The following is a 24,248-nucleotide window of genomic DNA, read 5'->3' on the forward strand; positions in this document are numbered from 1 at the left end:
CACGTGAGGTACGAGAGTGCGCAGTTAGTCGACCTACGTAGCATAGATAAGGTGTCAGTGGTCCAGCAAGTAGTAAAATTCCGAGCTTGATGGGTAAAAGGAAGGATTTATCGGACTTTGATAAAGGACAGATTGTGGGAGCTTGACGAGTTGGTGCCTCGATTTCCCAAATGGTTGAACTGGTGGGGGTGTTCGGATCCGCCATAGTTAAAGTGTACCAGGACTGGCATCAAAATGGTCAAACAACAACCTGATGGCAAAACTGCAAAGGTCAGCGAAAGGTTGATGTTAGAGGTGAGCACTGTGTCCGATGACTCATACAGGCGAACAGGCACAGCACTGTTCAAGAGTTGACTACCCAGTACAACATGGGCCAAACCAAAATAATATCTGCCATGACCATGCACTGCACACTTGCACATATGGACTATAATGATCCCTACGTCATCCTCTCGTAACCAAGGTTCATCAGCATAAAAGACTCGCCTGGTGCAAAAAGCATGCAAGTTGGGCGTCAAAAGACTGGAAGATGTTGTGCTTGTAGATAAGTCACTTTATTTACTCCACAGTGTGGACAGTCGTGTACAGATTTGGCATCATCAACAACACGAGGCTCTTGATCCATCATGCTCAGAAACAAAAGTGCAGACCGGTGGAGGTGGTTGTGTGGTGTCCCACATGTTTCACTGGCAGGAACTTGAACCATAGGTGCATGTGGAACAGCATATCAGTGGTCTCTGCTTTCGTCAACTGCTTGCTGACTGTGTATACCCCGCTATGTTATACTTTTTCCCGAATGGCGATGGTGTCTTCCAAGATGACAATGCACTGAGCCATCAGGCACTTGATGTGTAGGAATGGTTTGAGGAACACAGTTCTGACTTCCAGCATATCGATTTGCCTCCGAACTCTGCCGATATCAATCCCATAGAGCACTTGTGGGACACTATTGAAAGGCATATCATCAGGCGTCTGGATACACCAATCACCATCATACCTGAATTGCTGGCTGCATTACACACAGCTTGGTTGGCCATACCTCCCAAATGCTTCCACATCTTGTTGAATCAATGCGACGTCGAATAGCTGCTGTACTGAGGGCAAAAGGAGGACCTACGAAGTATTAGGTAGGTGGTCATAATTCCGTGATCACTCAGTGTATATTCAGAACCAGTTGCATAGACTGGTCCCGTGCACAAAGGAAAAGCCTATGTCAGCCTAGCAGTCCAGGAGTGAAAGCATGAGTAGCAGTTCCTTGTGCTGCTGACGTAAAATACTTTGGTTTACCAGTTCATATAAGGAACAGCCAACACCTAATGTGCTTTAAGATATGTAAAGTGGTACACCTTGCACAGAGCAGGGAAAAGGGACAAGCTTTCCTCCCTTAGGAAGCAGGAATGCATGGCATTTACATATCCAGTCCACAATTAAGTCAATATTTATAGCCTCTTCATGGTGCTGTTGCGGTAGATTTTTTTTTTTTTTTTTTTTTTTTTGCACAAGGGTCTCTGGGCCAAACTATACCCAGGAGAGGATTTATGATTTAATTCTGTTTATGATTCAGTTCTTCTATATCTTTCATATTATGGCATTAGAGATGATTATATTAAATTATGCATCCACAATGTGTGAAAAAGTTAATGGTTTTTTTAAGGTGGATAAAGAGATAAAGCTTGATTTTCAGATACATCACTACTGAGCAAATTCAACAAGGATGTATTTAATTTAACTGAGATTGGCAATATCCTTTTCCTTAGTATTATATCATTATGTATTATTTATATATGTCTTTTTTTTTTTTCTTTTTTTTTCTATTTCTCCCTTCTTTCTATTTCTTTGATCTTTAACTAATTTTGCTCCTTCTTTATTACTTTTCTATTAACCGGAACACATAACCAGAAGTTTTAAGGATACCAAATTGTATTTAAATATATTCACATGTTGCTGAGTTATACATTATTGGTATTTTCAAGGTCACAGTAATTCTACCGAGTCAGCCATTTGGATGCATCCAGGAGATAAAAGAACTACAGCAGTGCCACCTGCTTGTTCAGTGGTGACTAAAAATTCGATATAAATTGCGTAAAATTATTAAATTGTGTGTGTGTGTGTGTGTGTGTGTGTGTGTGTGTGTGTGTGTGTGTGTGTGTGTGTGTGTGTGTGTTATGAAGGTTTAATGGTGCATAAGCTGCTGGGGCTATAGTGTGCCTTATTAAATTGAGACATCACGAGGAAGCTTCACCACTGATTAAGCGTTACTCCATTTATATGGCTGTGTCAAGTTTAGTAGATAGGCAACTTATATCCCAAACCCGGATAAATGGTGAGGGTTGACGTCAAGAAGGGCATCCAGTCATAAAAACTATGCCAAAACCAAAGAATAGATGTGTTCCGGTTAAAGAAGTTAGCCCAGCTAGAGGAGAAGAAGAAGAAGAGAATGTAAGTGTTAGAATGGGAACATTGAATGCCGACCCCATTAATCTTCATCCTTCTATTATGAAGAATGAATAAACTAATATATGTATGTTAGTTCAATTTCTCTGAACTAACGTACATATGTTAGGAAAATATAAAATTTTATATTTATTTTAATTATACAGGGTGTCTCAAAAATATTGGTACAAAAATTTAGGGGGAGGTAGGTAACATCTAAAGGAATGTGAATCGCATAGGAACCCATAACCGGAAATGTCACCGTAAGCCGGTGCTGTTCATCAGTTCACAAGAGGGAAAATTTCTGATTTACTCATTCAAGCAGTAGTCACCACACGAAGAGCATGCATTGATATACGAACTGGCAGACATGCATCTAGTGTATGGATTAGCATAGGGCCCACACATTGTGCACCCCCATGTGGCACAACATCGCTTCGCAATAAATGTGTGGGCAGGTATGATCGGTGACTGCTTAGTCGGCCCATACCTGTTACCATCCCGCATGAACTCCACTAAATATCAGATCTTTCTTGAACAAGTTCTACCAGGGTTACTTGACGATGTTCCAGCAAATGTGAGATGCAACATTTGGTTTCAACTTGACAGGGCGCCTGCTCATTATGGAAGGTATGTTCGTGACCATTTGAACAGGCATTTTGGGCATCGATGGATTGGCCGTGGTGGACCCGTTGCCTGGCCCCCACGCTCACCTGATTTATCGAGCCTTGATTTATTTCTGTGGGGGCGCCCTCAATTCTATCGTGTATGAATCGCCTGTGGAGACGGACCTTGTGGCAACACTCGTCTGCACTGCTGCCACTGTCAAAGAAACTCCAGGTGTGTTCAACTGTGTCTGCCAATCCATGCTGCGTCGGTGTATCAATGCATCGCATCTCATGGTGGAATCTTCGAGTATCTGTTGTAACATCATGAAATGCATCCATCTCATACTCCATTGTTAATATTATGTCAAATAAATGTTTGCCATTAATTACTGTCTTTTGTGTGTGTCATTTCTGCTTCTTGTGCCTCTGCTACTACTTTCCTGTGATGTTTCCGGTAATGGGTTCCTATGCAACCTACCTCCCCTAAACGTTTGTACCAATATTTTTGAGACACCCTGTATATATATTTTTATATACAGTTGAAGCTCTTTATAGCAACACTCTTTTTAATGTCTCAACATGTTATAACATCCTATGTGGTTGATCCCGGCCAATTTCTCCTTAACCTAATGCTATTTAACATTCGGTATAATGACATTGAAAAAAAAAAAAAAAAAGGGTTTCTCTATAAAAACTATAAATTTCTACCTCTTAATTAATTTTCACTTTCTTACTACAATATTTTGCATTTATAAATGACAGAACACTTCAAATATATTGAGTAATTGAAGCCTGGCTGTGAGAAATCATTTTTTTAAGATTTCTCACACTCTTTTCTTGAAGTGTGGTAGTCAAATGAACTTTGGCTAGAAGCCAGTTAGTGTATGTTTATTGGTATGGTTCCAAGAAAGTGGACAGCTTTGCCAATTGGAGAAAATTAGGATTTTGTGAGCTGTAATAGTGTGCATTCTAACACTGACATCGCCAAACAGTTCCACATTCCTAAGAGTACCCTGTTTAGTAATTGGAATGATCAGAAAAAGATTGAAGGGTTAGAGAAATCTGCTGCTGCACCAGGTAGAATTCGAGTATGAAAGGCAAAGTATCTGGATCTTGAAATGGCTAATGATGATGCATGCAAAAAACGTTCCCGTAGTTGGTAACCCTTCAAAAGCTAAGGCTGAATCATTTGTGCGTCAAATGGATATTAAAGAATTTAAAAGTTCAGATGGATGGTTCCAGAAATTTAAGACTTGTCATGGCCTGTCTTTCAAAAAAGTGTGTGGTGAAAGAGTAGCTGTGGAGAGTGACATTACAAAGAAATGGAAGGAAAGTCATTTAAAATTTTTTTTGCTGACATATGGCCACAATGTCATCTTCAATGCTGATGAAACTGGACTTTCTTAAATTGCTACCCGATAAAATGCTTGCATTTAAATGCAAGAAATATATTAAATTTGAATTACGTAACTAAATTTTATATATATATAATTAAATACATACCTTATTTTGTAAAGAGGTATTTAGTTTCTCCACAAGCCATGTGAAAAGACGCTCATATATAGCTTTTGCCAGTGCATCTCTAGCATAGATAGCCTGGTCTCTGTTTAGTGGACTGCAGAGCTAAAATAATATTTTTAAAACTGAACAGCAATATATATTTCTCTGTATAATCCAATAAAGATAAAAATCACAATATTTTCATGCAAAAATATATCTATGAAACAAATTAAAATGTTTAGGTTTATTACTATACTATCATTTTAAAATCATGCATTTTAGGTGAAAACTGTTTATTAATGAGAAGTCTTTCACTTCTCATTATGGAAGTGGATCATGCCAGAAAAATGCAAGACAGGTAGGTCAAAATAGTGCTGCATTCCTGCTCATAAATAACAGGAGGGATTGCATGAAAGCCCTGTAGATTGAGTCTACAATCAAGGAAATCTGCAGGTAATTGACATGGCCTGTTTTTTTTTTTTTTTTTTAATTGCTGACATATATACAAAGGTATTATACCTTATAGTATAATAAATCTAAATGCAACAAGGCATCATATTATAAGAGCTTAAAATTATCTATTAAATACTGGTAAAAGATACACCTCTTAAACGAAAACTATGATAGTAGTGTAAAGCCAAAAGGTGCAAGTGATAATACTATAATAAATCTAAATGCAACAAGGCATAATAATTATAAGGCATCTCTCATATTGTGGGATTAACTTCACAACTACATTGTCATGATTGCAATACCAGGGTAGTAACTGCCCACCCACCGATGAAAGGCCAACAAGCCTTGAAACAGTACCATTTGGTTGGTGGTGCCCACCAAGAATAAGTAACAATAGTCTCCTCTATTAGTGAAGCATTACTTATTCGAGGTAGTGCAATAAATAGCAACTCGTGAAGGATGATCACAATATGAGACACAGTTGAAACAATGATTGGTGTAGATACACCAATATTTAATAGACAATTATAACTTGTAATACTTTAGCACTATGAAGGGACTGGAGATGAAGAAGACAGAAGGTACTTGTTAACACTAACTGAAAATCTACACCTACACCTACACATTGTAATCTAAGAAAGAATTCCTTCAGCAAAGAGAATTCACTTGAGCAGAGAAGATGCAAGTGACTCTGCTATAAGCAAAAAACAAGCCTTAAGGGTTAAAAAAAAACCTGCTGAGTGAGGGCTGGAGGAATCATCAGAAAAATGCAAGTTAGTGGTATAAACAAGCAAGGTTTTTCCACCAATCTGAATAGTACAGTTTAGACATACAGTAAATCTGAAAGTAGTTGAGGTTTTATGGGATAGGCTAAGACTCCTATTAACACAAATAGAGTGTAAACAAAATTGTGAATGGGAAAATAATGGAAAATTACTGAAAAAATTTTCAGAAAATGTTAAATTAATGAAATATCCCAATGGAAAATTCCTGGGGAAAGCGCTTCCACAAACAACAGCAACAATATCAGATATCTTAGAGAAACAAGTGTTAAAATGTAGTCTATCCTGTTTGTATACTAATACAAGTACAGTTAACAAATTTCATGAATTCGAAAAACTTGTTAAATTAACAAATACTGACAGAGATAACAGAAGGACGAGTAACTCTTCTGATCAGAAAGCACATAGAATTTAAGAAGATTATATCAAATTAGATGGGAAAATCAGCAACACATTGAATTAGTCTGAGGTGACAAAAAGTGGAACATCAAAACTGAGCAAAGCAGAGTGTGCTACAAACACATTTTACAGACAATGAATGTGATGTGTATGATGATCAACTATACATGCAACAGGAGTAGGCATACAGATCAGATTGTCTAACTAAGGAAGCTCGTATAAGAATACGATTATTCCCTTGTATAAGGCAATGGTCAGGCCACACCTAGAGTACTGTATACAGGCCTGGAGGCCTCATTTCAAGAAGGATGTAGAGCTGCTGGAACGAGTACAGAGAAGGGCAACAAGATGAGTTAATGGAACAAAGGGTTGCTCTTACGAAGAAAGGCTTAAGTTTTGCGAATTATAGTGTCTGGAGACTAGCCACCAGCGAGGTGATCTGATAGAGGTGTACAAAGCCTTGAATGGTTTGAGCATGCTCAATGCTGATGGGATTCTTCCTCTTGCTCAGAATAATCACCTGAGAGGGCATAAATTCAAATTGAGGAAAGACAGATGTAGGATAGATGTGCAGAAATTTGCCTTTAGACAGCGGGTGGTTGGTAGGTGGAACAGACTTCCATCCCTTGTCGTGGAAGTTGATAGCCTAAATAAGTTTAAGGCTCAGCTGGACAGGTATTTCGAACAAACAGAGGGCTGAAGTGGAAGTGGTTATTTTTAATTTTACTTTATTTTTTTTTGGCTGATGCTGCATAAGCTTGCTTTCTTGCATCAAATGCCTCTACTAATGCTAATGCTAATGTAGAGCAAGACAAGGCATCATTTAATGGCAGTTAGGTCTGGGACCATCCAGACCATGACTTCTCAAACTTTTTTGTTTGGCTGCACAACCTTTACTCAAATCTAAACCTTCCACAGAACCTTTGTGCAAATCTAATTCTAAGGAATCTTAATATCTTGAAAAACAGTAAAAATTAACACAGTCATTACTGTAAATTAAAGTAATTAATTAACTAATTAATTAATTAACACAGTCATTACTGTAAATTAGGTTCTACAAACATTAAATTAATTTTTGTAGAACCTAACTTTATTTGTTACCCAAAGTGACAAAGTTAGGAACCCATCACAGTTTAAAGTATCTAGTGACCTGCCATGTGATGTGCTCCAATTCAGGCTGGAGAACAGAATAACCAAGGTCTAGACACTGCTCTAGTTCAAGAGGATTTAGTTTTATTGACGGATTGCACTATCACAGAAATGGGTAACACTTTTGCAATAAGGATAGGTGGACTAGAACCAGGATATGTCTACCAGGAGCAGAAACCGATGATGTAAAGAACAGATTGTCAGCTTTTAAAGGAGTGGGTAAAGAGCAATATTATTCATGTAGGGACTGATAATATTAAGCACAAAAACTGATAATTTGTTAGATAAGACCATGCTGAACAAATACTGTGTATGTATCTGAAGTTCTGCCCAGACACAACAGAAGAACCTATAAATGGAAGGCTTTATGACTGACTTAAGACTGGAGGAACTCTGCAAGGTTTTTAGAAGAAAATTTTTATTAGTGCAGCCTGCATTTGCAGATTGAAGTAACCTATTTTGAAGAGAGGGAATACACTAGAACAAAGGTGGTACAAGAGTCATTTCCAATATCACTGAGAAGAACTTAAGGGTTCATATATATAACTGATCAAACAAGGATACAAACAATACACTATCATTTTTCTTACAAGCTTCTTTGGCACTTCTGTTCTTATGAGAATTCGCCACAGTTCTTTATTAAATCAATGTCTTCTTGTGAGTCCACCTCTATTACCACACCTTTATCTTTCTCATTGTTCATATTTTAACAACAATCAAGGCTGGTCTCACATTTCAGTAATTCTTGCTGGGCAGACCTCATTTGATGTCATATTCTCCATATCTAAATTAACTAAAACTGTATACACTGTATCCTTCTCTGTACCCTTTTCTATCCCAACACTTTTTTTCTGCAATTGCAGCATGTTTCCTGTAGCTCTATCTCAGCAGCCATTTGACAGCCTTTTACTTTTGATTTCAAACCTTGGTTTTCTAATGATCTATATGGCTTTTGCCTCTAATATGGCCCACATTTCCAATATTGAGCTGTTTGCAGCATGTGTCACCTTGTTTGCATCACAAAATAGAAATTTTTGTAAATGCATTCTTAATTCACAAATATCTTCAAAACCTGGCATAAACTTCTCCAAAGTTTCACAATCCTCTTCTTTCTCTCTACTTTTGTATTCTGTAATTGTCCTACTTCCACAGACAGAGCTTTCAATGTGTGAGGAGTTGAGTTCAATGTCTCATTATTAGAATAACCAGTAACTCTATCATCCTCTATCTGGCTCCTTAGTATTAAACCTTTCTTTTTGTTCCTTGTCGTGGCAGTTCCACTATATACATATATAGTACTGCAAAGGTGTATAGACTGCTTAGACACCAAAAACATAACTTCACTCTATGGGAAGTAGGCCCAATTTTTTTTTAAAAATTCTGAAAAAACTCAACTTTACAACTACAACAAGCTTACAATACAATAAGCAACTAAATACAAACACCAAAACACAGGGTTAGCACAGAACCCTTATCTGCTCAAAAAAAAAACAGTATTAGCCCTTAATGAATACTCAATCAAAGGCATGGAAATAGAACAGTTCCCTCATCCTTTTCTACAATTCAAAAAGTCTGCTTTTCTCAAACACCCAGAGAAACCTCCCTGGGTGCCCACCACAGACAAACATAGTGGTAAGAGCAACTAACTGTTTAAATAAAAAAAAAATTACAATACAACTCAACACAGAATTCTAATATAAACAAAAAATTAAAAATTCAAACTTCCGAACAAGATTTCACTACTAAATGCAATAAGTCACTACCCCAAAAGTAAATTCCATTTACGCAATTGGCCCCTGGGGCTAGGGGTTTTGACAATGATGAACAGGAATTTTACCAGCAGAGATAAGGAGGCTTTTACCACATTGTATAAGGCAATAGTTAGGCCACATGTTGAGTACCAATGCTAGAAGTATAGTAAATAAATTTGATGAATTTCAAGTCTTGGCCAAGACATCAAAGGCGACTATCGTTGGGATAGCAGAGACATGGTGTAACACAGATATTAGGAATGCAGAATTGGAATTTGGGGAGTACAATGTGTACAGAAAGGATAGACAGGATAGGAAGGGAGGAGGTGTTATGCTGTTAATTAAGAAAAACATAAAATCAAAAGAAATGCATCCAGTTGATATAGATGAACAGTGCACTGTTGAGTCAGTTTGGTGTGATATAAGCACTGGGAAAGCTAAAATAACAGTAGGAGTGTGTTATAGGCCTAATGACTCGAATGAGTACAATGAACAATTGTACAGAGAAATAGAGTGGGCTAGTAAATCTGAATGTCTTATAATGGGGGATTTTAACTTCCCAGATATTAACTGGAACTTATGGGTTGGTCACTTGCACACTAGTAAGACTTTTGTGGATTTATTGGATGATTGTTTTCTGCAGCAGCATGTTCTAGAGGCAACCAGAGAGGGTAATACTCTTGATCTGGTTATCAGCAGTGATCATCGTGTATTAAGAATTTGCAGATAAAAGAACCACTAGGTGGCAGTGATCACAGTGTACTGATGTTAGATGTTAGATTTACTTAAAGATATAATTACCATCAAGGGTAAAGAAAAGGGTTTTTGCTTCCGTAAAGTTGAGTACAGTGGTCTCAGACAGTTTTTAAATTCTGTACAGTGGGATCAACTGATGATGTTACCAACAGAAAATTCTAAGTGGGAAGCATTCAAGGAATTAATCGTGGAAGCTACTAAAAGTTTCATACCTATTAAGAAATATTGTTCAAGTATAAGTTCAGAAATAAGTTAAGAAATATTGTTATCAAATGGTTATCAAATGGACTAATGAGACTCGTGACAAAGAAGAAAAATGCATCGGATGCATATAAATTATCAGGCGATACAGAAGCCTATGGCAGATATAAGCTAGTATGTAATCAAGTCACAAGGGAGGTAGGCAGGCAGGCGAAAGCATATTACAAGAAATCTTTGGCAAAGGATGCTAAGAAAAACAGAAGGATTTCTTTACTTATATAAACTCTAAAAGGAAAGGGATGAATCTGATTGGTCCACTTGATATCGATGGTTCAACTGTTGATGATCCTGCTCAGATAGCAAACAAACTGAAGGAGTATTTTGCATCTACATTCACACATGTAGAGTTATTAAGGTTTGAAAATGCCAGAAGGTTATCAAATTGTAGCAGGGTGCTTAATGATTTTGTAATAACTGAGAGCAAAGTGGAGGAGAAATTGTTAAAGTTAAACATAAGAAATGCACCTGGGGTGGATGAAATATATCCAGTTATATTAAAGGAGGTAAGCAAAGGAAGTAAGCAAACTTTTAGCCATAATTATGAGAGCATCCTTGGACTCAGGGAAGGTCCCCCACAGACTGGAGATGTGCAAATGTATCCCCAATTCACAAAGGGGGATCAAAGGGTGACACGAGTAATTACAGACCAGTTAGTTTAACTTCTCTTCTGTGTAAAATAATGGAGTCACCGGTTAAAGATGCACTGCAGGATCATCTAGACAAGACTGCAGCAATAATTCAGACACAGCATGGGTTTGTTAAGGGAAAGTCTTGTGTGACAAATCTGATAGGATATTATAATGTGGTTACAAAGGAACTGGATGCAAAAAATAATTTTGATATCATATATTTGAATTTCAGGAAAGCTTCTGACACTGTTGCGCATGGAAGATTATTGTACAAATTGGAGCAGAATGGTATTAAGGGTAAGTTGCTACAATGGATAAAAGGATGGTTAAGTGGGAGAAGACAGAGGGTGGTAAACAATGGGTGTTGCTCTTCGTGGACTAATGTTATTAGTGGAGTCCCACAGGGTTCGGCGTTGGGTCCACTGTTGTTTTGTATATTTATCAATGATATTGATGATGGTATATCAGGCTTAGTTTCGAAGTTTGTAGATGATACAAAGGCAAAGGTTGGCAGGGTTGTTAATGACAGTAATGGCAGTGTGCTACAGCAACAGGATCTAGAAAATTTGGGCAGATAGGCTGAGAAGTGGCAACTGTAGTTTAACTGTGACAAATACAAAGTACTACATATGGGTAGAAGTAACCCCAGAGAAACGTACCAACTGTGTGGTACTACACTTAAGGTGGTAGAAAATGAAAAAGACCTGGGAGTAATTGTGCAGTCAGATTTGAAGTTTTCTGAGCAATGCAGACTGGTTGCCAGGGCAGGTCATGGGGTTTTGTCAATGATATATAGGAATTTTGCTAGCAGGGAAAAGGAGGTGATTGTCCCTCTGTATAAGGCAATGGTCAGGACACGCCTTGAGTACTGCGTACATGTCTGGAGGCCTCATTTTAGGAAGGATGTAGATTTGCTTGAGCGTGTACAGAGAAGGACATCAAGATTGGTGAGGGGAATGAAGGGATCCTCTTACCAAGAGAGGCTTAAGTTCTGCAAATTGCAGTGGCTGGAGACTAGGCACCTGCACAGTGATCTGACTGAGGTGTATAAGGCCTTGAATGGATTGAGAAAGCTGAATTCTGATGGGAGTCTTCCACTTGTTCAGATTACAAACCATAGGGGGCATAAATTCAAATTAAGGAAAGACAGAGGTAGAATAGATAAGCGGAAATTTGCCTTTAGCCAGCGGGGTGGTTAATTGCTGGAACAAACTTCCATCTGTCATTGTGGAAGTTGATAGGTTAAATAAATTTAAGGAGGAACTGGACAAACAATTAGAGGGAATGGTTGCATGAAATTTTTTTTTTGGCTAATGCTACATAAGCTCATACACTTGCTTTCTTGCATCACATGCCACTTCTACTACTGACTACAGGTTTGGAAGCCTCATTTTAGGAAGGACTCCAATCTGTAGGAATGGAGGCACAGAAGGGTATTAGACTGTGAAAGGAACAAAAGGGCACTCTTACCAAGAAAGGCTTCAGTCCTGCAAATTTCAGTATTTGTAAACTAGCATTTGCAAGGAGAGCTGTTGAGGTGTTTAAGGATTTGAATGGCTTGCATAAGAGAAATACTGATGACATCTTTCAACTTGCTCAGCTGACACAAGGGGGCATAAATTTAAATTGAGGAAGGATGGTTGCTGGACAGATATGCAGAAATTTGCTTTCAGCTAGTTGACCGATGGATCAAACAAACTTCCATTTGATGCTGGTGCACAATTTGAATAAATTTAAGGAGAAACTCGATAAAATATTAGAGGGATCAGACAGGTGATGTGAGAAGGGTTTTTTTTTTTTTTTTTTGGCTGATGCTGTATGAGCTTGCTATCTTCCATTAACCACCACTAATGTTAATACAAAACAAGCATAAACAAGAAATATAAATAAAAATAATAAAACTTACTGATTCGCCCTTTGCTTCAATAGTCTTGTGGATAAGAGCAGCCCATAACAGTTCTTCTGGGCATCCTAAAAGCTATGCAAAATAAAAAAAAAAAAAAAAAAAAAAGATCAGTTTTATTATTTGACACAGAATTTAAAGAAACTGATGGGACTAAAAATAAAAAAAAAAAAAAAAAAAAAGCTTTTGTCTCTGTGCACTAGCTCAATCATTCAAACTTCAAACTACAGAAATTAAACTAAACTAAGTTACAGCAGTAATATCAGGAATGATAACCATATCACCTTCTAAGTGTTTAAATTTTTAATACCACAATCTTCCTTTATTTATTTATTTCTCCAATGGGCAAAAAAACACTATTTACTAAAAGAAAATTTCTCGAGCTAATCATAAAAATTAATTGGTCTGTGCAATATTAACCCTTCCATGAGTCACTTTTCCAAACATTTGTTGTCTCCAAGAGTGAGTTTGTGACAGTAGCAGGCTATGTGGGGTATTCTGAAATTTTTAAATATTGAAAACTTTTTACATAAATTCTTTTAAATAGTAAAAGTTATTAACTTACACTTCAGTAAAATTATTGATTTAGTAAAATTACTAAATTAACTGATTTAGTAAAATTATTGATAAAAAAAAACAAATTGGAATTAAAAAAATGAAATTCCTAAAAACATTCATTACTTTTTTCTTGATGCAAAAAAGATTTACTACATCTATTTATGTTTCATTTGGTTCAATTGAAAAAAAATTAAATTCATAAAAACATTGATACTTTTTTTCTTGATGCAAAAAAGATTCCCTACATCTATTTACATTTTGCTTGATTCAATTTTATTACTAACTTCAGGGCCTGAATTTCAGTAAATTAAATTTTGTAAGGCCAAATCAGACATCTGCTCCAATGATTTCTTAAGTTATTTTCATGCTGTTATCTGTGACAATCAGCTCTTGCACATCTTCCCAGTACTAATTTTTTTTTTTAAATTTTGAACCCTTCTTTGAACTGGGAAACTTTCTCCCAGTAGCAACACCTTCATTAGATCCCTGAAAATAAACACAACCAACTCCAGCTTAAAACAGACCTTCAAATTCAAAATAGCTTCCTCCAGCAGTGGACAACAGCCATCCCATAATCCCTACAAGTTTAAAACTTTTTTTTTTTTCTCCTGGAAACAGATACTATTTTAATAGTTTGTTCTCTTTGGACATCAGTCAGACTTGTGGAAAAAAGGAAGAGATAAACATCTGATTAATCCTTTGACAAATACAGGTCATACAGTGATCTGTATTTGTCAAAGAGTTAATTGAAAGTCTTTTGATCAACCTTGTCTACGGCATTTCCTGCCATTTCTAGTTCTACTTGTTCTTGTTCCTTCAGCATTTTATAAGTTTCACTAAGAGTAGCTATCAGACTGTTCCAACAGAAAGATATCTGGAAGTTTGCATATTTGTAACATGATTAAATACCTTTGTAGACTTTGATCACACTAAATTGTTTCTTGAATATAAACATTAAAGAGATAGCTTAATGTGACCAGAGTTCACAAAATGAACTTGGGAAAACGTAAATTCTTAGAGCAATCCCACGATACTAAACACTTTGTTTATAGGGATACATCAATTTACCACTTCGAGTACAGCATATAAATCGGAAAATAGGAACTGGCTTAAGTATATAACCATAGCTTCACACATAGAAACGAAACATACTACAAAAGCTTTGATTATGTAGTTGAATTATGTCATATCCTATCGTTTGTTGTTTGTTTGTTATTTGGTTTTTAGGAGCATTAGCAACTAAGGCTATATTGCGGTGGTCATTCCCTGACCTTTCCACATCCTCCGTATTTGGTGGAGACGGGCTTGAACCCCGGTCTAATCAAGAAGCGTGTGCTACGCACTGCTGCTCCTTCCCACCTTGCTACGGAGGCGTGCCCTCATATCCTATCACTATCAACAAATACTACACCACCCTCTGAGAAGAAGTCTATCACCGAAACCTGCAGGTACTTCCTGGATGGAAAGCTGGAAGAATTCATCACACCAAAATACAAGACCAAATCCAGGACTAGGAATGTCTCAAGCCTGGCAAGCACTCATCATACAAGAGTCTATATAAATTGGGGCTCACACCGTTTTAGGGAACATGTGGCCATCACCAAGTGTTTCAAGTGCAGCTTCAGCCACACAACACACGTGTACACAGGCGGAGAAGGCCTGTGGCCACTGTGTAACAAAGGGTCATAGCTACGATTCATGTCCTAATAAAACCATTGACACAATCTGTGAAAACTGCCAAAGCCTAAAATTACCATACACCCACTCAATTCATGACAACAAATGCCCTGTATATGTTAAGGCAAAGAGCATGCAGCAACAAAGAACTGAATATGGGAACTCTGCCTAGACACTATAATAATGCCAGGCTTAAATTTTTCCAAATTAATGCACAGCGAGCTAAGACAATAACTGGCCAAATCAGACAGAACATTGAAGAAGAAAATATAGATATTCTCCTGATCCAGGTACCCTATGCCATTGTCAACAGAATAATAAAAGACTATCCTCAATCCAACAAGGTGGTCCAGGTGGAAGGAGAGATGCCCTGGACTGCCATAGTTGTGCGAAACCCCAACCTCACAGTCACAAAGATTTCCCATCTCTACTCGGCCTGGGTGGTGTGTGCCCAAATAGTTACAATGCTCAGGGATTTCTGTGCAGTTTCCCTGCACTGTCAACCGGGGGAGGAATCCTGCCAGCGACACAGTACCTTGAACACCTTCTCACTGAGCTAGAAGGAGCAAAAATCCTAATCTGTGGAGAAGTAAATTGCTGCTCGCCGCTCTCGCACAGAGAAACCCCGGAATGCAGGGGGGACAGAAACAGCCAGCATTTAGAGGGCTTCATAATAAACAGCAACTTGGTCATCCATAATCATCCTAACAATCTTCCAACCTTTTCCACACCCACTGGGAAGCCACAATAGATGTAACTTTATCAACCAGACTCTTTGCAGGCTACATCACTGACTGGACCGTGCAGGCGGGATGGACCACTTCCGACCATCGTGTCATATGAACAGAACAATAACCCATATCCCAATCACAGGACAGAGATACCAACGCTACACCATGGACAAGGCAAATTGGAACCTATTTAAAGAGATGCTAACTGAAAAAGAGCAACAACTATTGGCTAAGACCCCCAAGACCAAGACCCTGACTGGTAACAATGGGCAGTAACGGACACAATCGTGAATGCAACTAATGAAGCCATCAAGAAAACAAATCCCCTTCCAGGGGCTGTCCTCTGGTGGTCCAGAGAACTTCAGGCACTACGGCAAGAGGTAAATTGGAAATGACACACCTTCCAGAGGGCAAAGAGGACCTGGTCACCTGCAAAAGTTCAATACCTGCGGCAATAATACCATGAGACAGGAATGACTACACAGCAATAATCAGGCAATGCAAAAAGCAGTCCTGGTCTCAACAATAGGAAACAATGACCCCTGGGGAGTTGTTTATAAAGTGATGACAAACAAGCTTCCCAGAGGCAAGGTAACACAGTCAACGAGAACCCCACAAGGGCTAATAATCACCACCATAATTGCCTGGAGTGATCCAGTTAGTAACATCCTCAACACCTTATTCAAACAACTAGATGAACAAAATTCTCCTGACCAACAACAGATCTGCCTGGACAATGAGAACTACCACTCTACACAGATAGAGGACCCTTAACTGACCATAACTGACTTCCATCTCGCAGTCAACAAGATAAAAAACAGGAAAATCCCCAGAATTGACCTGATAGAACTGGAAATCATAAAAAAAAAAAAGTAGCAGAATACACCCCAAACCTCCTTCTAAACCTCTATAAGCACTGCTCACAACGGGTGTGGTTCCTATCAGACTGGCAAACGGCAGGCATTCACCTAATTGGGAAGGATCCTTCTAAACCTCAATAACTTCCTGACTCATATAGGCCTATCGTCCTACTCTCGGTGCTGAGTAAGGTGTTTGAACATTACTATGTCAAAGAATAGACAATAACTACAGTGCTGCACAGATGCCTGCTCCGTATCAATATTGCTTCAAGCCAGGAAGATCAACTGTCGATGCATTGGACAACCTCATCAATGCGTCCAACAACTGTGACAAGAAATACTTCCTAGTTATCTCAGTTGACATCGCCAGGGAGTTCGACACCCTTTGGTCGCCAAGCGTCCTCGGCTGACTACGACAAGTGCAACTTCCTTACAACCCCCATAACTGCATAAAAAACTACCTAACAAACAGAAGCATAGTAGTAATCCAAGTGCCTTATTGCAAGTGAAGAGGAAAATCTACCAAGCCTGTCCCCAGGGCTCAGTTCTTGGTCCGCTGCTCTAGACCTATATCCTGGATGAGTTCTTTGGTGGACCTATGTCCTGGATGAGTGCAGACCTTGGGGAGGTCCACACTCAGGCCTATGCAGATGATCTGTCGCTAATAGTGGCCAATGACTCAAGGGCTCAACTTGAAACCTATGCAAATCGCACCCTCACGGACTGGTTGACTCCACTACCTCACAGAATCTCGATCCATCTTGCTAAAAGGTTCCCTGGCACCTGTGATCAGTATTTCTTCCTAGATCTACAGATCAAGTACATTTTCCTCTTCACTTGGCAATAAGGTGCTTGGACTACTATGCTACTGTTTGTTAGGTAGTTTTTTATGCGGTTATAGAGGCATTACAGTCAAAGTTGTCACTGAACTAATACACCTAGGAATATACACTATATACAAAGAAAGATCAGGACCTACACAGCAGTGGTGGCCAGGGCGACCCACCAAAACTGGGGGTTGAAAAAAACGTATGCTGGCTCTCTTTTATAAAGCCATATTCATTCCCACAATTGCTTACACCTCTGGGGTGTAGTTTCACAAGGCCTCCACAATAGTCATTAAGAGAAACTTGGAGTCCATTCACAGGCCAATTCTTCTTAACATGACCCGGACGTGTAACAGTTAGCATGCATTACAGGTACTGGCAGGGATATTACCCCTTGACCTGGAGGTTGTGCATGTTGGAATGCTATACCAACTCAGCAGGGACAAACCTGCTACCTATATCGACCATACAACAGATCCATTAAGCAACAGACCCAGTGAGAAAAGAAGACTTCTGACCTACCTACAACAAATCTGGTAGGAAAGGTGGACAACCACCACCAAAGAAGAAATAACTCTAATATTTCCCAAGAGTATTTCCCAAGTCCCCGACCTAGTTTTCACCAGGACTACAAACTACCTATCCTCTAACTCAGTGGTTTTCAACCAGGATGCTACAACAACATTCTAGGGGTGCCATGTAATTTTGGATTAAGTTACTTAAACTTATTATTTTTTTGAAATTTATATATTTATTTCATTATAAAAAGGTGTACGGTATCCATTGTACCGTATCTTTTTAATTTTGTGGTGATCTATAATTGATGTTTATTTAGTACATCTATATAAAGAATAAAATTATTATATAAGTATATATAATTTGCATTATGAATTTTAATTTTGTTTATAATTATATTATTATAATAACTATCAGATAACATATATTTTTTAATGTATATACAGCAATACCCCGCATAATCCTGATAATTGGTACCAAAACTGTTCCATGTTATGTGAAACCGTGCTGATTGAGGTATAATTATAATGGGTTTAAAATTAATACGTATCAGAGAAACAGTCTATATAAACAAATTATAATAAATCTATAAACAATTTGTGCTTGATAGCCAATTAAAAGGATTTGAAATAAAAAATATTGCAAAAATTTATTTTATTAATGAAAAGGTAACATCGTGAGGATGAGAAAAAAGCTTTATTGTTTATTTAGGTATTTCAAAAATGAAGTTTGGTAAAGTAATTTCTTCTTTTTCTCGGCATACAAGTCTTTGTAGCATTGAATCCCATCTTATAAAATTTGCCATATCTCGATGCTACATCCAACATTTGGATCTCCATTCATAATTGCCTCGCAGGCCATGTAAAGCCCCGAAAAACTTTCAATTCTTCTGTTGAAAATTCTTCTGGTGCCACTTCAGAATTGTTTTACCTTTATATGCAATTTTCTTGTCAATTTCAAGGAGAGTTGTATCATCTAAGTTATTTGCATGTGAGTCAATGCAGTCATGTACATTGGTATTGTCCAAAGTTTCAAATCCCAAGTCTTTTTCAATCTTCACAATGTCTTTGGCAATTGTCTGAACTTGCGACTCAAAACCAATGAAATCATTTGCCAAATGGGGCAAAACATATGCTGCCAAACATAACGCACGTTGTTGGCAATGATTTCTAACCAAGATGCATATATATTTTTGATCATATTTAAAGGGGTAAAAAATAAATTGTGAAATGGAAAGTTTGAAAAGCTATCACATCGTCTCACCAAAATGGAATTAAGAATACTGAACACTGTTGCCACTGACTGCCTGGGGGGGGAACTGGCATATGTGCAGCATATATGAGACAATAAAGTTGGCATCGCACCATATATGTACCCGTAACTAGGCTATGACAATGCAGCATGTATGTAGAGTACGTGTCTTGGCTATTGATTGAGTTTTAATATGTACAGTAAATTTTCAACTTCAATTTAATTGAAAACATTGTTATAGTGAAGCCCGTGCTGTTTTAAGCCATGCTAAGCGAGGTATTGCTGTATATATATATATATATATATATACACACACACAGAATCAGATTATTAAATGGTCGAAAAGCACTGTGTTAAATATTTCTTTTGGTCTGAGGTGCCATGAAAAAATTACTGGGACACCCAGTAATTTAGTAATTAAGGCTGCTGTGAACTGAGAAACTTTGGGAACCTCTGTTCTAACTGGACATGGTGCCATTTGCCGCAAACTCACCATGCTAGGGGCATCAAAAACAACCCTCTATGTGCCTGCGGCTCCCAAGAAACCTGGGACCACTTGATGTTTGACTGCCATCTGTACGAAGACCTCCGGGCCCTTCTCATCACTCAGCTCCAGTACAATCCCAGGAACACTGCCTGCTTAATGATGAACAGAACTACAAACCATTCACAAAGTTTACCCAAGACTTGTTCATAAGGGGCAGAACCCTACCACAACCAAGAAACTTGGCAACCACTTAGCATGACAAGAACAACTCATCACTACGAACCCTGCACTGAACCTCAGTCTGAACAGCAACACTGGCAAAACTGAATAAGAAACAACCACTATCTTGCGATTGAAAAAAATCTGATCACAAAACTGAACAGACTCATTGCTTCCTCTACAAAGATCTAATGTAACACACACTAAACAAGACACTCTCCCCATCAGGACCAAACCTCCATGTCACTAATTGTGCTGGTTGAAGCCAAAATGGATGTCACATCTTCCTCCTATCACGATAAGACAAGCCTGAAATAGTTTACAAACTATTTCAGGCATATGCTGCCACTATTTCAGCATATGCTGCCACTTCATCAGTTGATGGCCCAGGCTGGACACCTTGTGAAACCCACTTTGCTGGCTGAAGCCTAAACTGAAGTCCCATTTTCTTCTTACCACGATAAGATAAGGAAATCACCGAAACGGACCCAACCAAGACGTTGACTGCAGCTATTCTGCCACCTGGCCAGTTGGCAATTTGGGCAGGGCACCTAGCCTTGCCCATTTTCTTTCCCTATCCTGATGGGGGGGAGACGATTTCTTTGACCTTCCCTCCTTGCCACCTCCCGCTTTCTCCTGGTGGGGCATGGGCATGCCCCACTAAAAATCATTGGGGTCATCTTCTCTTTTGTCTCTATACTTCTGACTTTCCCCCCAGCCGTCAGTCTCCCTCCTACTATGTCTGCACACGTCAAAATTTAAATATGACAAAATTAAAACGTGCTCACTATTCTCGGCTTTTCCAATTCTAGCTTCACTTCCCTTTTTTTTTTTTTTTTTTCTCCCATAGGGCTAGCCACTGAAATCTCAGGAAATTAGGTGGCAGAGCCTGCTAGAGTAAAACAAATTACTGGTGTGCCTGGTCTACCTCCATGGGACTTACTGTGGGCAACGTTGGGACCTACCAGGGGACCAGTGGCTAAATGGCCAGAAGAACAAGTACGCAACACTACACACCACAATAATCTTTCACTTTTAAATCTCTGGCCTGTACAGTGTGCTGTATCACACGACAATGTAAACTACACGGAGATGGGGGAACCCCTGGTGCCATTAGACCCTAACCACACTATAAACAAACACTACTATCCAAAAAAAGGTTTGGCAAAATTCTTCACAGTAAACAGTCTGCTCTGCTCTCTTCATCAACTCCTCACAGCAAAATCTGAAAACTGTTCCTTTTTTAAGACACAGGAACTTCCATCCTCTTTGGCCATTTCGCACATCTAAAGCAGACATACTCTAACATTATTATTATTATTATTAGCCATATGGTGCAAGGAAGCCTGAGGCTTATGCTGCACCAGCCAAAAAAAAAAAAAAAAAAATCTGAGTTACCCTGAAAGAGAGAGAGAGAGAGAGAGAGAGAGAGAGAAGTAGAAGAAAATCACCAAGAAAGAGAATGATGATGAAGACATTATTCAAAGCAATTTGCAGCACCTATCAATGGAATAGTTGCAATGAGCTCAAAATCATTAGTACATTAATGGGCATGCAAGGAGAGTTCAGAGACTATTAAAAGAATGATTTTTCCTTCCATAGCTTCACAATAAACTTGGTTTAATGAAGAGGTTTGTGAAAGCAATGAGTAAGATAATTTTAAGGGGATTTCATTATTTAAGTGAGAAATTTCCAAAGATCAGTGCCTGTGATGACACACTTGAAATAGGGAATCTTTGTGTAGTATTAAATCAGAGAGTTGGAGGTTGAAAGCTTTGAAAAATACCTCAATGTATTAGAACTAAAAGAAAGGCAGGCTTTCAAATGACTTTCTGAAAAATTTTTGGGTAACCAGATCTCCCTCATAGAAAGAGGGTTTCAGAAACTGCTCAATGCATACCAAGAAATGAGATGTTGTATGTTGCCAAAACTTCATTTCTTCCTTTTTGCATTCCATCTTTCCCAATAACCTTTGGCATAATGAGTGGTGAGAAGGAGAAATGATTCCAACAAGACATTAAGTCAATGAAAAATTGCTACTAATGTTCCTGCAATATTCTAGACAATGCGCACTAAAGGAAATCATCCACACATTTTTAAATTATACATATCTCTTTTTATAATAGGGTACAGAATTATTTTAACTATGCATATGAAATGTATCGGTTTAAACCGCAAAAGTGATAAAAAAATATTATAGAGTCTTGTGTTTTGTAATGAAATAATATTACATTAATATGGACTGATACTAATAGCAGCAGTAACATGAATGCTACACATATCAGGAAGGGGAAAAAAAAAAAAAAAATATATATATATATATATATATATATATATATAGTTTACTATATATATATATATATATATATATAGTAAAGAATAATTGTATTAAGAAGCTAATTAATCGTGGGGGTGGATCAGGTACACTGCATTAGCAAAATGTACCCTACAGCCATAATGTGTGAATATATATATTTAAAGTATATTGATTGTAGAAAGTGTGAAGAAGATGTTGATTTAAACCTATTGAATATACGGTATATACTGTAAGCTCGACTAAATGGATAAGGAATGTAGCGATATATGTTATGAAAAAGAAGAAGAAATAGAAAGGAAATTAAAAATAAAGAAAAGAAGTGAAAAGGCAACAAAAATAAGATAACATTGCGGTGTCTCTCAGTGAGATTGCGAGAGACACCGCAGTGTATATCGTATATTCAATAAGTTTAAATCAACATCTTCTTCACACTTTCTACATACAATATACTTTATACATATACAGGGTGTCTCAAAAATATTGGTACAAACAAATGTGAGACGCAACATTTGGTTTCAACATGACGGGGCACCTGCCCATTATGGAAGGTGTGTTCATGACCATTTGAACAGGCGTTTTCAGCATCGATGGATTGGCCGTGGTGGACTCGTTGCCTAGCCCCCATGCTCACCTGATTTATCGAGCCTTGATTTCTTTCTGTGGAGGTGCCCTCAAATCTATCGTGTATGAATCGCCTGTGGAAACGGAAATGGATCTTGTGGCGAGACTCGTCTGCACTGCTGCTACTGTCAAAGAAACTCCAGGTGTATTCGACCGTGCCCGGCAATCCATGCTGTGTTAGTGTCACGCATGCATCGCGTCTCATGGTGGAAATTTCTAGCATCTGTTGTAACATCATGAAATGCATCCAACTCGTACTCCATTGTTAATATTATGTCATATAAATGTTTGCCACTAATTACTGTCTTGTGTCGTTTGTTTGTTTTGTTTGTTATTTGGTTTTTAGGAGCATTAGCAACTAAGGCCATATTGCTCCGGGATATGCGGTGGTCATTCCCTGACCTTTCCACATCCTCCGTATTTGGTGGTGATGGGCTCGAACCCCGGTCTAATCAAGAGGCGTGTGCTACGCACTCCTGCTCCTTCCCACCTGGCTATGGAGGTGCCCTGTCTTGTGTCATTTCTGCTTCTTGTGCCTCTGCTACTACTTTCCCGTGACATTTCCGGTTATGGGTTCCTAAGCGATTCAGATTCGTTTAGATGTTACCTACCTCCCCTAAACGTTTGTACCAATATTTTTGAGACACCCTGTATATATATATATAGTTGATGACATTGTAGAGCAGATATCATCTTTGAGGACAAAAAAGGTGATACTGTTATACACGTTGGCACTAATGACATTAAGAGTAAGAAATCTGCAGATTTACTTAACAAATGCAAGTCAATGCTGAAAAAAAAAGTTAAATTTGAAAGTGTATGCAATTCTGCAAATAAACGATAAGAGGGCGTATATGATGAGAGCCTTGTCAATCAATTCGGCCCTAGAGAGATTGTGCAAGGCTCATGGGGTAGAATTTTTTTCAGCATGGTCTTTGACTGCTAACAGGAGAGACAGCTTCTACAGGAATGAGATACATTTAAACAGAAAGGGTGCAAGAATATTTGCTGATGTTATCGAGGCAGTGTTAGGTGGGTTGGAAACAGCTAGCTTGGGGGGGGATACACAGACTAAAACATCAGCAGTAGCAGCAGGCAGAGGCGAAAGTGATTCTTGTACTGCTTCTATTGGAATTAGCACCAGCCTAGAGAGCAAGTTGCTGGGGATTTCAAGAACATCTGGGAGAAAGCATGGAACATGGAACAAGTAAATACATCAGCTGTGTTAGGGTAACTAAGAGTAAGAACAGGTGCATGTACAACAATGCTAGAAGTATAGTAAATAACAGGAAATTGGTGATCAAGGCATCAAATGCAGACACTGTTGGGATATCAGAGATATGGTGTCATACAAATATAAGCAATGAAGAAATGGAATTTTGGGACTACAATGTGTACAGGAAGTATACACAGGACAGGAAGGTAGAAGGGGTTATGCTGTTAGTTAAGAAACATAAAATTTTAACAAAGTGCATCTAATTGATGGTGGTGGAAAATGCAGTATTGAGTCTGTTTGGTGTGAAATAAGCACTGGGAAAGGAAAAAGGAGAGTAGGTGTAT

At 38.3% G+C, this 24,248-nt stretch overlaps 1 protein-coding gene across 4 annotated transcripts in view; it reads right to left on the bottom strand.

The window, feature by feature from the left end:
* The window catches only part of Myo61F (unconventional myosin 61F), a 748,935-nt gene that overhangs the window by 439,920 nt on the left and 284,767 nt on the right, over positions 1–24,248 (bottom strand). For all 4 annotated transcript variants that reach the window (XR_016546978.1, XM_090374260.1, XM_090374259.1 and 1 more), the window contains exons 9-10: positions 12,628–12,699; positions 4,545–4,664 (exon numbers count right to left, since the gene is read on the bottom strand). Coding sequence is in view for 3 of the 4 variants with exons in the window: in XM_090374260.1 (XP_090230386.1) it covers positions 4,545–4,664; positions 12,628–12,699 (192 nt within the window). In the remaining variant the exon portion in view is untranslated. The remainder of the gene's footprint in view (positions 1–4,544; positions 4,665–12,627; positions 12,700–24,248) is intronic.

Source organism: Mastigoproctus giganteus, chromosome 5, assembly GCF_048544385.1.
Source record: "Mastigoproctus giganteus isolate SK-2022 chromosome 5, ASM4854438v1, whole genome shotgun sequence".
Lineage (NCBI taxonomy): Eukaryota > Metazoa > Arthropoda > Arachnida > Uropygi > Thelyphonidae > Mastigoproctus > Mastigoproctus giganteus.